This window comes from Populus euphratica, unplaced genomic scaffold (assembly GCF_000495115.2).
Source record: "Populus euphratica unplaced genomic scaffold, PopEup_1.0 scaffold1.1, whole genome shotgun sequence".
Classification (NCBI taxonomy): domain Eukaryota; kingdom Viridiplantae; phylum Streptophyta; class Magnoliopsida; order Malpighiales; family Salicaceae; genus Populus; species Populus euphratica.
The window spans coordinates 2,738,402-2,755,858 of NW_011499845.1; the positions used below are offsets into that span (position 1 = coordinate 2,738,402).

A 17,457-nucleotide genomic window follows, 5' to 3' on the forward strand; every position below is an offset into this window, starting at 1 on the left:
ATATATTAAAATAATATTTATTTATTTTAAAAAATTATTTTTAATATTAATGCATCAAAACAATAAAAAATATAAGAAATTAGTTTTAAATAAAAAAATTAAATTTTAAAAAAATATAATATCATTTTTATTTTTAAATAATTTGATAATAAAAGTCGGGTCAAATTTGAAATACAATTGAAAGATGTGATAGACTAGCGATTAAAGTTATGGAAGCATGTGCATATCCACTTGTACTTCCCAACAAATGAAAGTCACGTTTCAACCTTCCCACCAAAGCAGAGAGCTCTTGGCTTGGAAGATCACCCATCCCCCTCCATCCGCCGCTCCACCATTGATGCCGACTCTACACCATATTCCTCTAGCGAATCCCGTGTCGAGGCCTAACGGCCGGCCCCCCACATTAATCTAAAAAAAAAAAAAAGTACGTTTGAGAGCTGGATAGATATATTTCACTCAGCATATGTTTGAAAGTATGACATGTGATATGATTTAAGGTGTTTTTTATATAAAAATATATTAAAATAATATTTATTTATTTTAAAAAATTATTTTTAATATTAATGCATCAAAACAATAAAAAATATAAGAAATTAGTTTTAAATAAAAAAATTAAATTTTAAAAAAATATAATATCATTTTTATTTTTAAATAATTTGATAATAAAAGTCGGGTCAAATTTGAAATACAATTGAAAGATGTGATAGACTAGCGATTAAAGTTATGGAAGCATGTGCATATCCACTTGTACTTCCCAACAAATGAAAGTCACGTTTCAACCTTCCCACCAAAGCAGAGAGCTCTTGGCTTGGAAGATCACCCATCCCCCTCCATCCGCCGCTCCACCATTGATGCCGACTCTACACCATATTCCTCTAGCGAATCCCGTGTCGAGGCCTAACGGCCGGCCCCCCTCCGTGTGGGTCACCGTAAAGTAGAAACTTAAAATAATATTAATGCATCAAAACAATAAAAAATATAAGAAATTAGTTTTAAATAAAAAAATTAAATTTAAAAAAATATAATATCATTTTTATTTTTAAATAATTTGATAATAAAAGTCGGGTCAAATTTGAAATACAATTGAAAGATGTGATAGACTAGCGATTAAAGTTATGGAAGCATGTGCATATCCACTTGTACTTCCCAACAAATGAAAGTCACGTTTCAACCTTCCCACCAAAGCAGAGAGCTCTTGGCTTGGAAGATCACCCATCCCCCTCCATCCGCCGCTCCACCATTGATGCCGACTCTACACCATATTCCTCTAGCGAATCCCGTGTCGAGGCCTAACGGCCGGCCCCCCTCCGTGTGGGTCACCGTAAAGTAGAAACTTAAAAAAAAAAAAACTCAGGAACAAAAAAAACTCTACTATCAACATCTAACATAAGAGCAAGTGTGCAACTAGACACAGTTGATTTATTTTATTCACTGACAAAACCTGGGTCACCGAGATTTAAGGTTTAAGAAATTGGCTGGTGGTGGTTAGGGACATCGTCTGACGTTAATTGTCAAAAAGAGGAAGGGAAGAAAGGAATTCTGTTATGTTAATGTCTTCTTGACCAGGTCTATCTAGAACTTGGAGAATCATCACATGGTGACAGCATCTGGTGCTCGTGGGGACCACACTGGGACATGCATGTTTTAAGGGTCACGATTAAAGAAGATGCTAGCTAGTTGTCAGTGACGGCTCCATGTATGTTCTACAGATATTATTGACCAGAGAAGATTTGTTCTACGAATTACTCCAATAATCTTCTTTTTTTTTTTAACCATGGTTTTCAAACAAGCTTAATAGCATCTTAATAATATAAGTTTGGTCTGATAATTTTTAAATAATAAATTTAAAAATTAATAAGTTAAGTTACAATGTTGACATGAATATTTATATTAGTTTATTATTATTTTAATAAATCTTATAAATTTTAAAATTAATAATTATATAAATTTTCAGCTACTTTAAAAGAATTCAAACTCATAATTATTATAAAATAAATTTAAAATATGACTAATTTCAAATTATATTCTGTATAAAAAGATTTATTCAATAAATTACTTAAATGTTTTTGATTTTGGGTGATTTTAATTATATATAATGATTATTTTTTAAAATAGTTTTTTATTTATAAATATATTACAATAATATTTTTTTTTATTTTTTTAAAATTATTTTAAAAAATTAAAAATTAATTTCTTTTTTAAAAAATACCATCACCGAACCGCGGAAGTGATGCCCTTTATCAGTGAACCTGTCGGCAGGCTTGCCATGAAGTGACCAGGACTATTTTTATTACAATAAATAAAAATATTATTTATTCTGTTTTTTATTCATTACGAGACTCTGAATATTTTGGATCAGACAGATATCCCTCTTCTAAAAAAAATGGGATTCTTAATTTTATTTTATTAAAAAGATTATCGAAGTCCGAGGTAATTTCTGCATCCACCCAGATAAATAAATGGATGAAATGGAATAATGAAAGTTTTTGATGTTGCGTGGACCAATCGCCAAGACTTCAGTCCTGCCTTGTGTAATGAGCCTGATATGGTGGTGTGATACCATTTTCCTAGGAAGATTACCCCTTTAGACCGGGGTGATCAGGAGCCCAAATTGTAGGGTATGTCCTAGGGTCCACAAAGAGGACCTAAATATTTTTTCAAGAAAAAGGAAGAGATAGCCTAATCCTCCTGGGACCCCTCGCATGGAGTCGCTCGAGAGGATACTTAAGAGTAATAAAACGACAAGAGGACTCTAAAAGAGAAGAGAAGAATAAAGCGAAAGACATCCCAACACACAAGCCTGTATTATAATAAAACCATAATCTGCTGCTGGACAGATAAGCTGTTCCTTTTGTCTCTTCCTTCTGATCCCTAGCTATAACTCCTTGCAATGGTGTTTGTTTTTATACACATAACTTCTGCTCACTTATACTGATTCCCAACCCCAACACTCATCATCTTCAACAATATTCACTTGCTAATTAGCACTAATTTCCATACATTCATGGGCTCGAGGGCTAGATGGAAGCAAAGATGGTGCACGCAAACCTTAACTCCACTGCTAGAAGGTCCGGACCCCGATATGCAAGAAGAAGGTAACAAAAAGGAAAGTTCATGGGAAATAATTCGTGAATGGTTTCGATTGCAAAGGGGTCTTTCTGCAGGAAACAATTTTACAGTCTCCTTGTATGGGAGCATTCCAGCCAAAAGACAAGATTTGAGGCTTCTACTTGGAGTATTGGGTTGCCCTCTAGCCCCAATCCCTCTAGTTAACGACCCCATCCATCGCATTCACATTAAAAACACACCCATTGTAAGTTCTTGCACCTCTACTTATCTAAATTTTTCATATATTTTTCTTTCCTGCAACTCCATTTGCTAATTAACGTAGCTTTTATTTTGTCACAGGAAAACTCTGCCGCGCATTATATCATACAGCAATACTTGGCATCAACAGGGTGTTTAAAGCAACAAAAATGCATGAAAAACATGTACTCAGCAGGAAGTGTGAAGATGGTCCGTTGTGAGACTGAAATCTCATCAGGAAAGAATGTGAAGAGTTTGGGGACTAGAAGTGGTGAAAGTGGGTGCTTTGTTCTTTGGCAAATGCTGCCAGGGATGTGGTCTCTTGAATTGGTGGTTGGAGAAAATAAAGTCATAGCAGGCAGCGATGGGAAGACCGTGTGGCGGCATACTCCTTGGCTTGGTACTCATGCTGCCAAAGGACCCCAACGCCCTCTACGTCGCATAATCCAGGTACTAGCTACAGTCTAGATGCAGTGCATCAAATTCAATATTTGGATTGGAATTGACCCGTTAAACATTGAGACCACCGTAATTCTAAATATAGAAAAGAATTAGTCTAGAATTTGGTAGTCTAAAATTGGCAGGAGTATGAGAAAGAACAAAAACAAAGCAACAGGGTTTAAAACCCAGAACTTCTATTAGCTAATCCATGCTTTGAAACGATATTTTTTTTCTTTTGGTTGAAGATAATGAAATCTTTATGTTTATGCAAAACTACATACAAAACAAACATAAAATGATGGAGATAGAAGACCAAAATCACAATCCCGAGAAATGGTAGCGTGTATGTATTCCGGCATGATACAGAGACTGTCTCCTGCTTTACCAGGCAAGCTGCTTTTTTTGAAACTCACGTTATTCACTGAGTTACGAATGGCACGTGATTTTCTTTTTGACGTCATCTTTGATCATGTTCAGATACTGTTTCTTGGGATTGCAGCTTATAATCATCCCTTTGCTCTTTAACTTTTCCTTTTTAGCGCTTTAGCGAAGAGCACCAGATTTATTGCAATACAGCTCCTTGCTTTTCTTGGCTTTTTCCCTCTTCTTTGTTCGTTTACTACTTGTTCCCATGGCAGTCGTTTCCCATGCTCCGTTTTTTCTCTCGAAATTATGGCGAGCTTCAGGACTTCTAACAATTAGAAACTATGTTGATGGACTTAAAAATCCTAATATCTCCTGAGGGGCTACTTCCTTTGGTAGATATAGATCTAGGGCTAATTAATGCTCTTGCCCGTATGAGAAGCATTTCTTTGCGGTTTCTTTTTGTGCCGAAGCCATGTTTCCTACCCACAAAGAAAAATAAAGAACGAAAGAAAACAAGACTCGGAATTAGCCATGAGGAATATAACTGCTTCATACGCTCTTAATTAGGGAGTGTGGCCATCCCCATTTTGTATTTGTTTCCTCGCTTGCTGTGAGTACATGAGAGGAATCACTGGCCCCAATTGTTGAAACTTTGTCCACCTTGAATGAAAAGCATATTACTATATACGCTTCATATTTTTCATGTGTTAGTGGAATAGCAAGGCCAGGATGTAAGAGCATAGGGAGAGCATGTATGGAAGGACCAAAGATATTTGGACCTCCCCCGTCATCGTTCTTTATTAACTAGTTATTCTAGACTTAAATTTGCTGCCTTCCATTCTCAAACAAGAAGAAAAGGACTCAAAGTAATCACCGATATCTCATTGAATTCTTTGAAGTTTATGATTTAATTTCTCATTCTTTCATTCGATTTCGTGCACCTTGTCTCTCTTTTTTTTCATTATTATATAAAAAAAAGGCTTAAAGCCGAGATCTTTTAGAAGAGGGACGCATGGACCTCTTCTACATGTACTTATTTGATATAATTATGTGCTATTCAAGCCCACTGGCACCTGCCTTGCATCTAATTATGTGCTATTCAAACACTACATTGCGTATAACTTGGACCTCTTCTACATGTACTTATTTATTAGTCTTGTGGTGATTGATATTCCAGGGCTTAGATCCAAAGAACACAGCCAACTTATTTGCTAAAGCACAGTGCCTAGGTGAGAAACGAATTGGCGAGGATGATTGCTTCGTTCTAAAAGTAGCTGCTGACAGAGAAGCTGTGATTGAAAGAAGTGAAGGACCAGCTGAAGTGCTCAGGCATGTACTATACGGCTATTTTTGCCAAAAAAGTGGTCTCTTAATATACCTGGAGGACTCCCATCTAACCAGAGTACAAACCCCAGAAAACGAAACTATCTACTGGGAGACTACCATAGGAAGCAGTATCGGGGACTACAGAGATGTGGATGGCGTGCTGATTGCTCACCAAGGAAGGTCAATCGCTACAGTTTTTCGATTCGAGGAGTTGTCTGTTCAGCATAGTAGGACTAGAATGGAAGAAGTGTGGAGGATTGATGATGTTGTGTTCAACGTGCCAGGGCTCTCCATGGACTATTTCATCCCCCCTGCTGATATCTTTGACGCATCCCCGTGATTAACTGACGTCAACTATGTTTTTGATAGTTTTGGTGGGTACTTTGTGGTGTATTTAATCTTCAAGTGTAGTCTGTAGCTGCTTTCCAAGTCATGAAGAAAAAAATGACCAGTTCTAGCTTGGGATGGAATAATATATTGAAAAGTTATTAAATATTCTTAGGTGTTAATTAATCTAGAAATAGCTAGGCGAAAGATTGTATTCATGCTTTATAAATTTCCATTATCCATGCTGAGTTACAACTCATGATGTTACACACTTGCGAGTATATGATCTATCTTGTTTTAAACTATCAATTTAGGATGTATTTGATAATAATTTATCAATTTATTTATTACATTAACACCTTAAAATCATCTACATGAATTTGATATATTTTTAGATAAAAAATAATTTAAAAAACACCTTGAAAAACAAATTTATGTACAAAAACTCTCCCTCAAGGGAAAAAAACTGGGTTTTGCTTTGAAGGGGATAAAGATTGGACTGGGGGGAGCTTAATTGAGGACTCAGAGAAGCTCAACATGGAGAGTTTCGTAAATTCACAGCACCTCCATGACTATAGGACGAGAGAAGCTTGGGACTAAGGATATGGGCGTTGCAAGCCTACAGATCGAAGCTGCTAGAAGAAGCAGCGCAAAGATATTTCTATCAGAAACAGGACATGATCATGGCGATGTGAGATATGGAAGGAAATCCCATATAAGCTCAACATTCGTTTCACCACCTTCATAAAATCATGGTAGTTGTAAGTTACAGCAAAGCTTCTACCCTGGATGGCCTCAGGAGTTCAAAAGATGTGGGCTTTAGCTCGTTCACCGTAAAAACAGCACCTTGAAGCCCATTATAAAGTGTAGTAAGGCCCATGATGAATCGATGAGCTTAGAACGCCTCAGATTTTGGGCCGAGAACATTGAACTCCTGTTACGTCCATAACGCCCTCTTTTTTTTCAAGGCAAATAATGACTTTTTATTATTAATCATAAATCCATGTTTGTATTAAGCAAGCGTATGAGTGTATGTGTATGCACACATTCAGGTGCATATGGCTCCCCAAGGCTCGACGAGTCTGGAGTTACCTCATGAGGAAAAAAGTCCATGGTTGACTTTGATAGATATATTCTTGAAAATCTCAAGGGTTACGTGCCGAAGAGTGTCTCAAGGATTATTTCGATACATGATTATTCCTAATTAATGTTCTTTGCTAATGATAAGGATTTGTCTTGATATCTTCAAAAGTCTTTGAAAACCCATGTTCCCACACCAATTAAATATTCGATTTGATATATATATATATATATATATATATATATATATAACTTTTCATTATCAATTTCTTTGGAACAGTTATCTAAAAAAAATTAATTGTCATTCTTGATTATCTTATATTTAAACTTACAGTTATACTGATGACTGTTCATTTTATTTTTCAAATCAGACAGACCATCCTCGTTTTTAAGTTCTCTATGGCAATATATATTGGCCCATTATCACTGTCCATTGACATTCAAATTCTAGTTCCTTTCGTTTTTAAAGAAAACTACTCTTTCCTTCTACTGAGATAAAAGTTAAGATTTTTATAAATAAAAAGCTTTTTAAATTAAATAAATTTAACAAATATATTAAACTCAGGATACTTAAACCTAATAATTAGCTAAGTAGATATTTGAACTTGACATTCAGTCAAGTCCAAGGTAATGTGAGCCAAGTAAGTATGTCAAATTCTAGATATTTAAGGTTAGAAGTTAATGATATCGAATACAACATAAGTTCATTAACTATGCCAAACTCAAAATACTAAACTCAAAATACTTGTGTTTGTTATTCAGCCAAACATGTCAGCCTAAAAAAGTTACACATTACCAAATTTCAAGGCTTCATGCCTAATCCTAAACAATCCTTTATAATATAAGTATTAAGGATATAATAAATCGTCATACCTTTGCATCTAAAATAATTATTCATGTTAAGATAATAATTTTTTTATATTTATAAATATATATAAGATCTTTTAAGAGACCTACTATACTTACCATCTCATTAATAATTTATAAGAGATATTTGTTTCTCATTAATATTATTGAAAGTAGAGGTTTTTCTTTTAAAAAAAACGACAAGGTTTGAAAGATATAGATACCTCTTGAATTATCTATGTAAAAAATTTATAACTTCTTATCTTTTAAAATAAAAATACTTAAACTTTCAGAGTATTAATAAACTTAAAACTCAAGAATAAATATTTTCATTCCTGAAATTTAATATCTTTTTAAGTCATTTAATATTTTTCTTATAAAAATATCGACTTTATCATTTGAGGATTTTTTAATCCCTTCAATTATTGATTAATTATTATCCTATATACTAAATAACTTTTTATTTATATATTTTGTATTTTGAAATATCACCACCATCCCAGTTTTTCTGGCCTCTTGACTTTTTGAAGTTTAATATAATATATCTCTTATTAATTTTTTCTTTTTATATTATTTTTTAAAATAGTTTTAAAATATAAACTTCAGTATATCTAAAAACTATTTAAAATTTTCAATAGAATTAATAAAAAAGTTGAGCAAAATTATATTAACCTTTAGAAAGTGATAAAAATTAATAAATATCAGACGAAGAGTGTAAACGATTAGAGACGATCGCTGTACATAGTTCAAATGATATCCTGATATATATGGTCATTTTTGTAAAAAATAAAAAATAGTAACAGAGTACTTAAATGACACCGATCATGGTAATTTGATTGTACTAGGAGAAGTTAATGAGGGAATTTTTTGTAAAGTAGGTAACGAGTGTGGTTTGCATTATTTCGGGAATGGTTACTGAAACTTAGCTCTCAAAAATTTACACAGGGTGGATTATTCGATCATCACAGTAAACGTTGCCAGTCAAAATCCTTAGCATAAACTCCACCTATCCAGCCATATTTTTATCCACAGCTAGCTCGATATCCTGTGCCCAAAAGCATGAGAGACGGGGGACAGAAAAAGCTTCTAGGCATCACTTTGTTAGCAAACATTCAAAGCGAGAACCCGAACGTATCAAAGGGGAAGTTAAACAGAATCCAAGGTGCCTCGATTAGGATGCAAATCAATGATTTAATTTACTTTGAACATCGCGCCTCAATCACCCTGTTATATTATATTTTTTTGGTGCCTTCATTGTTATAATCATATATACCACAGAGCATAATACTCACATTAGGCATGTAAATTAATGTAAATCTATGTTATATTATATTTTTTTGGTGCCTTCATAATTTGTTATAAAACGTACTCATGCTGTAGATTTTGAGGCAAGGAAGACCCTTAACTTTGTGCGCATAAAGGTAGAAGCTTCCTCGATATGTGCACTCATGAAAGTCTGTTGCATTCCTCCTCTCCTTTAGGCTTTATTAGCTTTTCTTCTTTCTCTTTGTGTCTGTGTGGAGAGAGTGAGCTTTCTTGACAACTTGCAGAGGCCAAATTTTTTTCTCTGCGACCAATAAAGGTAGTGGTACCGCCATCTTTTCCCCCCATCAACAAAGAGAAAGAAACCTCTGCATTTTTCTCATCTTAGCTACATCACCAATATTCTATTTATTTGGTTACTATATATAGGTTACTGATAGTCTGCCTACATATATACGGGTGTGTAAGAATATAGGCAGATACTATCGAAATGGGATGAAAATTCGAGTTTCTGGTTCAGCGATGATAAAGAATATTTTATCAATAAAAAACAGAGACCAAAAAACCAGCTAAAAATTGCTTTTATTTTAGATATAAACCATGCGATGGTTCTAAGAAAACTATGATATCAGGTGAGGCAAAATCTTAGTTAAGATTTACGTTATTTGTTTCATCAAGTCATGCTGATACAATGCATACAAATATAATGGGAGGCGTGCCCTACAGTAATTTGTCCTCTTCCTTAATTTTGATACCCTCAAACACATATTAGTAAAGAAGAAAAGGGGCATGCATGAAAGATAGATACTCCCTGTCGAGTTCTCTTAAAGGAAAATTATTCCTCATTCAAGATAAAAAGAAATGGGTTTTTAGAAACCGTTTTTTCTCTTATCTTACTGTTGTATGTGCGATTCCCGAAGCACATAGAGGTTCTTTGTTCTTCTTATGTTCACTTCCCCAATATGGCTTTGTCTGCAATGATAGGACTACGTCACTAAGAGCAACTAATTTAGAAAGCAGCGGTTAGGAAAAGAAATCTGTACTAGTAATAGCATGGGGATGGAATATGTTAGTGGTTGGATTTATTGTTGCTTGAGGGTGACAGATTGATTGGATTTATTGTTGCTTGAGGGTGACAGGTTGATGAAAAGCTCACAGGCTAGTGGATTTAATTTCAAATGGAATTTACTTGAGATTTCTGATGATGGCGATAGGTGTTTGCTGCAAATTCAAGCTGCAATGCTAGTGCACATAGACCTCTGCTCGTTATAGTTTGATCTTGAATTGGATTTCTCTTTGTATATTAATTAATGTTTTTTCGATAGGTCTGGGTTGTCTTCTGTGGTTTGTTGCTCCCCTATATACACCTGCAGACAAAACTCTATTTCTTTGTCCTTCGTAACCTTTTGCTTATCAAAAAACAAAAAAAAGTTACAGGCATGACGTCCATTGATCCACATGGAACTCATAACATGACATTGTACAAGTACAAGCTTCGAATAAAAGCCCCCACCACAACGAAATCTCAAATAAACACTTATCCTTTTATATACATAAAAGGATATGAAAAAGAAAAGAAAATGTTATGAATTTCACTCCTCGATCCATGCTACACACACAAATGGTTTTAGTTTTACATAAATTAATATGACATATGCTTTTTATTCAAAATTTAGGAAATTCTTCTTTTGTTTTGCCGTTTTTATTTAACTATGGTTTGCCCTTTCTTATTATTCAGGATGATATTCGCCGGGCCTTGCAGCTGCTGGTTAAGAAAGGCGCTGCTTAGTTTCTGTTTTCGTCCATGATGTATTTGCTTAATTTTCTCTTCTTTTTCATATCGTTATATACATATAGAGGTCATAATTAATGTGATGCTAAATTCACTAGTTCATAATATTAAATAATATTTATATAATTTTATTTATTAAAGATAAAATAATATTTTCAGTTTAATCTATATATATATTTTATTTATATTTAAATTAAGGTTAAACATTTATAATATACAAATTATTCAAAATTTTAATCTCTTTTTTATATTTAATCTTAATTATTTTAACATATAAAAAGAGTGCCTTTTCTTTTTTCTTCGCCACAAACTATGGTTTGCCCTTTCTTATTATTCAAGATGATAGCTGCTGGTTAAGAAAGGCGCTGCTTAGTTTCTGTTTTCGTTCAAGAACGTTTTTATCTCTGATTTTAAGTTGTGAGTGAAGTCCATTGAATAATTTTACATTTCTCTTAACAGGTAAAATCTTGTTTAATTCAAAACAGTGCATACAGATGTATAGCTATATATATTGTGTTGAATTTTATTATTTCCATTAAGAAAATAAAGAAGATGAAATTTAAACTTAATGAATAATTTTATATTTCTCTATAACATTTGTTTTTCCGTTGTTTTCTTCATCCAAATTGTCGATCGACAATCCATGCCTATATTTGAGCCGGCCCGGGCTTTCCCATTTCGACATTAAAGTCATTAGATCCTTTTCTTCCTTGAGGAATATTAACATAGCCGGTGGCATTTTTTATTGTATAATTTTTATTTACTAGAATATCCAATTAACGAGTCCTCGATTACACAATGACACAACTTTTCCTTCATCCTTAAATTTTCATCATACCCTTTTCAGGATTGGAACATAGACTTTATTCTAATTAATGCAAGTTATAAATATCGGCTTATCTCGGTCGTTCCCATGACAAATAATAACATCATGAACTTAATGGGACGCAATTAGCTAAGCACAGATGAATTTGATTTAATGCAAGGAAAAGAAAAGGAGCAAGGTGATAGCAAGAATCCGTAGCTCTTGCATTTTCCATCGTTTTCTGCACAAACTAGAAGGGTTCTGGTATATTTAATTACCGATTACGAAAAGGTAGATAAGAGGAGGAAGGAGAAAATGAAAATGAAGAAGAAGATCAAGAAGATAGGTGGAAAACTCCTAGTTGCATTGACACCAAACGCATGGGATAAGCGATTTAATTAATTACCAAAAAAACAATAATGATAATAATAATAGGAGTTGGGTAGAAATATATTGAACAAAATGATAATAAAAATATGATGTTTCAAGAAATATATTGAATAAATCAAGTGTCAATATGCTACGAAACATTCCAAACCATCATGAAATATAAGACGCGTGAGGGATAAAATTAAGAATTGAAAACAAGTGACAAAAGAAGTACAATTTTAATGTACTTTGTCAATTCATCACAATTTGACTGGATTGTTTTCCACACATGGCATTTTGTTAGCTCAGAGTAGAAACCCTAATTTAATAAATTGCTAGTAACTTAATTTCCAGTCCAAAAACCCTACATCTCATACTTATAAGAGCTACTTAATTTCCAGTCCAAAAACCCTACATATCATACTTATAAGAGCTTAATAATTAATATCATGTCACTTACATCTACATAATTCATAAGTCAGCTTCAACCAAATGGTGAGTTTCTGCCTTGTGGCATGCCACCGGTGTTAATCATAGGGCTCATCCTGTCTGCTGCAAGTGGTGCTCTTCTTGGTGATGGCCTTTCAATCTTTGCTGATGCTTCCAATTTCTTTTCATCCAGTGCATCACCCTGATGTACTGGCTTTGTTTCATATAAACCAGATAACGAATCCAGATCAGTGCCACTATCCATTAATGGTGGTTCAATCTGGATCTGGTCACCTTTCAAAGGATCATCTTGAGATCCAAGACATGACAGTCCCGATCCCAAATCTTGCAAACGCAGATCGTCCGACCAAATCAAAGGGCTCTTGCCACTACCAGCATAAGGATTAGTCCTCTTCTTTCCCAAACAAATGTCGTCATGATTGTTGGACATGAAACCATCAAGTGATGGCCTATCCATATTGTGTAGAAGGTCAAGCTGGCCACTCCCATAAATGTTAAGGTCTTGAAATGGTGGAAAATTCAGCGGACCAAAGTCTTTCATTGCACCCATATCAGGAACTCCTTGATTCCCAATTCCCTTGTAGCTTCCAGAAGCCAAGTCTTGATCACCTGCTAGGGTTTGGCAAGCTTTCTCCAACAAACTTTGGATATATTTTCCTTGAGCTTCAGTCCTTAACTGAAGGTGTCTTTGAACCTGGCGTTAATTTATGTGCATAAAATTAAGTCCATATAGACAGTCTTCATTAATGAAATGAATAAAAAAAAAGAAGTACGGTTGGGTGGAGGTGAAGTTGAGGAACAATTGATCTGTGCTTACCTCTAATTGTTCGTGCAGTCTTCTCTGCACCTCCATTTGCATCCTAATCGCATAAATCATGTGTGAGTTACTGTTATATACAGTTTCACACACATATTCCACAAAAATGAAAAAAAGAAACTTAAGCGACTTTGTTTATATTGTTGTTATATATCCTTAGAAAAAAGGGGACAATTGCTAGGCCTCAGCTCGCTGAAATTCGTAATTGTTTGGTTTTTTTGCATGTAATACTTACTCATTCATACTGCGGCTAATCATGCCGGATGAAGATGCTGCGCTTCGTTGAAGATCTAACGCCGAAGCTGCATGCATGCCATGGAGAATTATGAACAAAATCAATCTGATCATTTTGATCCCATTATATTATGCTTGTATAGCACTCAAATATTGTGAAAAAAAGGGAAGAAATGGAACAGATTGGCGTCATTTAGATTAATTTTACTCACTCTGCGTAAAGCAAAAGGAAGGACTCGGATCCGAGTCTATCTTCCCTTGCCACCTTTAACAACCGAGAGAATAAAAACAAAAACAAAAACAAAAACAAAAACAAAAACCCTAGATAGATAGTTAGACGGATGGCATAGCTAGCTTTCTTACCATCCTTGATTGAATGATCATTGAATTCTTTGTGTGGTTGCTTTCCAAGTCTGAATTTCTAAATTAGAAGAAAAGAAACATTAAAGGAGGGAAAATTAAAGATAAAAGGAAAAGAAAGAATGAAATCTAGCCAACGCTACATCGAAAATGGCGCAAAGGTGTCAATAGAAAAGCTAAAGAGGCATGAAAGAATGTCCTATTCAAACCTGAAGATGACTTTTGAGGTGGTAAAGGGTAAGACCCTTCACACCCATGACTCTCATGATGGTTTTTGGAGTGGCCTCTGCAAATTTTTTGATGAAGAATGAACAAAAGGGGCGTGAGAGAAGGCAATAGAACACGTATTAGAGAGATTGAAGCTAGAAAATGATCAACACAAATAATCAAACAGGAATAACTAATGATCGACTGCTTGAGAGTAAAAGATAGATCAAGTACTGTCAGGGCCTCCAAGCTGAGAAACAGCATCCACAAAGCGTTCATGTAGCTCAACAGTCCAGCGGAGACGGGGCTTAGGGTCTGTGGTGAGGACAAGACCAGAGTCTTGAACACACATGGGTCTATCATGGGAATTCATAGTTGAGGGTTTCTTGGTATGGAACATTCTCTCCCTCTCTCTCTCTCAGAGACGCTGGGAATACAAAGAGATTCAAGAACAAATGCGATGCAAATATGGAAGAATAGGGTGCGTTTTTTAAGAAGAAGAGAGGTTGGGATTTGTTTCCCTCTAACACAAATACTAGTAGAAAGCAAAGGAGACTAGCTAACTTTGCATCAAAGAAAATGTATAATAATATATACCCAGAAAAAAATAATTATAAAATAAAGTACCCACCCAATGTGCAGCCCTGCAACCTTTGTCAAAAGATTCTCTCTCTCTCTCTCTCTCTCTCTCGACTGTAGCAATCTACACTAAATTGAAATACATTTGCCAAATTACTTTGGTCGTGTCCTCTCCGAATAGAAATTAAATTCATAGAGATATATAGAGGGCGAGAATCTTTATGTTTTGCGGTGGATGTACGTACCTGTGTTGTCAGATAGGAGCGAGTAGAAAACCTTTCGTTATCACCAAAAGAAGAGTACATCTTTCTGTAGTGTTATTCTTCTACCATGTGAAGCTTTTTTTGGATTAAGGTATGAGAATGGAGGCCTCTTTTTTTTTTTTTTTAATAAAGAATTGAGGCCCTATTGCGCAATCATGATGACCGCAATACGTGCTGTTCTTTACCTCTTTTTTTTTCTTTTTTTTTTCTGGTGGTGGGGAGTTAGAGCCATGCTCTGCATATATAAACCCAGATCTTACTAGCTAGACATTACTTTGTGCAGGGGTGGTCACTTGTCATCATTTCTCCTGTTTCGTAGGACGATCCACTTTTTAGCTTATTCTGAACCGAGAAGATTATAATTGCCAAGATGGTTTAGAACACAAAGACATGCTTTAATTTGTGTCATTGACAGCAAAAAGGTTTTAATGATCTTTATATGATTAAGACAGTCTCAATCTCGGTCCGAGGCATTCATTGGAAATGTCTTCCCTTTCTTGTCATAATTATAGTTATCTAATTATTCTTAATTTGATTAGGAAAAAGGTTTTCTGCGCTCTCCCTCTCTCTGTCTATATATAGCTAGCTGTGTGTTTTTCGTATTCATGTATATTAATTTAAAGGACTACACTTGATCTCTAATTAAGTCAGAACTAAACTGTACGTAGACCCAATATAGTTTATTGAAAATTTAATAAATTAGCTTTATCAAGATTCTAGAACTCCAGTTTACGAACAATATCCGGTCTAGTCTTTGTCTAGAAACATACGTCCAGGAGACCTCATCCATGTGCATTTGTCACTCAGAAAGAGTGATGTAATTGTATCTGTGCACTGGCTTAGAGGTTTGACTTGAAAATTTCCGCAGAGGATATTTTAAAACCCTAATATATGGAATACTACTTTCCTCCTAGATTCTGAATTTATTCGTGAGACTTTCCTTGCAAGAGCGTATCTGACCTATTAAAACAAGTGTTTAGTATGTTTGTAAGTACCATCTTGACATTGTACTGCGTTTAGATCTTTTTTAAGAGCCGATTGGTGATGTAAGCAGTTATTTTTTAAAAATATTAAGTTTTTATTTGAAAGTATATTAAAATAATATTTTTATTTTATTTTTTAAAATTTATTTTAGTATCAACACCAAAAAAATCAGATATCAATAATATTCTTACGTGTAGATACTCAATTTATCCTTTTTCTACTTTGATATTGGTGATTAAAGAATTCATAAAAAAACAATTCTCAGCTTAATCTAGAACTTGGATTTCTAATAATTAAAAAAGAGAACACACTCCTCAATCATCCAGCCAGCCCTTCGTGGTACTTGATTGTTGGAATAACTTTGATCTATGAGCATCGTTCATGGTGATGAATTTCTTCACACGTGTGCTCGTGCCTCTATCTGCAAGACTGCATCTGATCAGTTCCTATCACTTTTCTAGTTATGAGTACAGTGAATAACTTGATAAGGATTAGAACCTACCTCCACAGCACGAAACAACGTACGTAGACCCCATCGGCCAAAATATACGCCAACTGAAGAATGCCTCGTTAATCTCTTGTTTCTTTCTGAAAGTAGTTAATTAAGCCACGTCGTTAGTTTCATTAACCTTTTAAGCTCTTAATTAGATCAACAGATTAGCATGCCAAATCCTTTTTATACCTTTATATGATCAGCGGGGACGGTTTTTGCATGCAATGGCAATAGATTTGCTTTCTGTGGCGGAGTTTCATTAGTTCCGATATCAAACGAGCTCTGACAATGCAGCATATATAAGCACTGAGATTAGGGGATAAATGTAGTTAAGCACCAGATAAGGTGGAGCCAACTTTCCGGTGCTCTTCTATGGGTGGTACTATGTGAGGAAGTGAACATCAATGCATAAAGCTAGCAGGGTTTTGAGTATGGAGCTTTTTGATGACAGGATTTGGGGACCTCTCCTCCTCTAAAGCTTTGTTACTGGGCTCAACTTCTTATCACTTTTGTGGAGTTGAAGATTGTCCTTCCATGCATTTCTGCTTCCATCCAAAACATGAGAGCATCTCCAACGGCTATTCTAAATGAAAAGCTAGATATTAAAAAATAATATTTTAATTTTTTTATGTTTATTTGTACTCTAAAGGAACAAAACAAAATATTAAAATGTTTTTTCTTTTCCACGTATACTATTCCAATATATCTCTTAAAAAAAGTAAAACTAACAAAGTGAAGTTACTAAAAAAATAAATCAATAAAATGTAGCCATAAAAAAAAAACATTTTTTCTATTCTAATATAAATGACGATTTTTTAAATTAAAATAAATACAGTAAAATAAACTATATTTATATTATTTAAAATATCAATTTAACTTTTTAAAATAGCATGTTGCATAGGAGATGCACAGGCAAAGGAACTATGATGTCAAAGCTGACGCCGGGTCCCGCGGCGCGCTCACGGTGAAGCAGTGCTCCGGGACGGTTCAAGGGGGGTTATACATAGGACGACAGTTTTACCTAATTAAGTACTTGTAATGGGATCTGGTTTTTATCTACCTAATTTCATCATGAATCGGATAAAATATTTTAATTCTCATCAATTCATGAAATGTTATTTTTATATTTATTTGTTTTATAATCTATAG

General features: G+C 34.5%; 2 protein-coding genes across 4 annotated transcripts; one reads left to right on the forward strand and one right to left on the reverse strand.

Annotated features, from left to right (window-relative positions):
* The first annotated feature begins 2,755 nt into the window (after window positions 1–2,755).
* LOC105117756 (uncharacterized) lies at window positions 2,756–6,033 on the forward strand. Its single transcript, XM_011015541.1, has 3 exons — window positions 2,756–3,313; window positions 3,409–3,756; window positions 5,291–6,033. Exons 1-3 carry the CDS (start codon window positions 3,005–3,007, stop codon window positions 5,777–5,779), a joined length of 1,146 nt encoding a protein of 381 aa, XP_011013843.1. The 5' UTR covers window positions 2,756–3,004; the 3' UTR covers window positions 5,780–6,033.
* Window positions 6,034–12,325: 6,292 nt separating this feature from the next.
* On the reverse strand, window positions 12,326–14,678 carry APL (Homeodomain-like superfamily protein). Of its 3 annotated transcripts, none has more exons than XM_011015791.1 (7): window positions 14,654–14,678; window positions 14,224–14,396; window positions 13,992–14,068; window positions 13,786–13,843; window positions 13,424–13,490; window positions 13,189–13,231; window positions 12,326–13,065 (listed from the first exon to the last, which is right to left on the reverse strand). In XM_011015791.1, exons 2-7 carry the CDS (start codon window positions 14,387–14,389, stop codon window positions 12,406–12,408), a joined length of 1,071 nt encoding a protein of 356 aa, XP_011014093.1. In that variant the 5' UTR covers window positions 14,390–14,396; window positions 14,654–14,678; the 3' UTR covers window positions 12,326–12,405. The 3 variants fall into 3 exon arrangements, with proteins under 3 accessions (XP_011014093.1, XP_011014021.1, XP_011013950.1); XM_011015719.1 differs by having other exon boundaries at window positions 14,224–14,409; window positions 14,659–14,675; XM_011015648.1 differs by having other exon boundaries at window positions 14,224–14,409; window positions 14,655–14,674.
* Window positions 14,679–17,457: the final 2,779 nt, after the last annotated feature.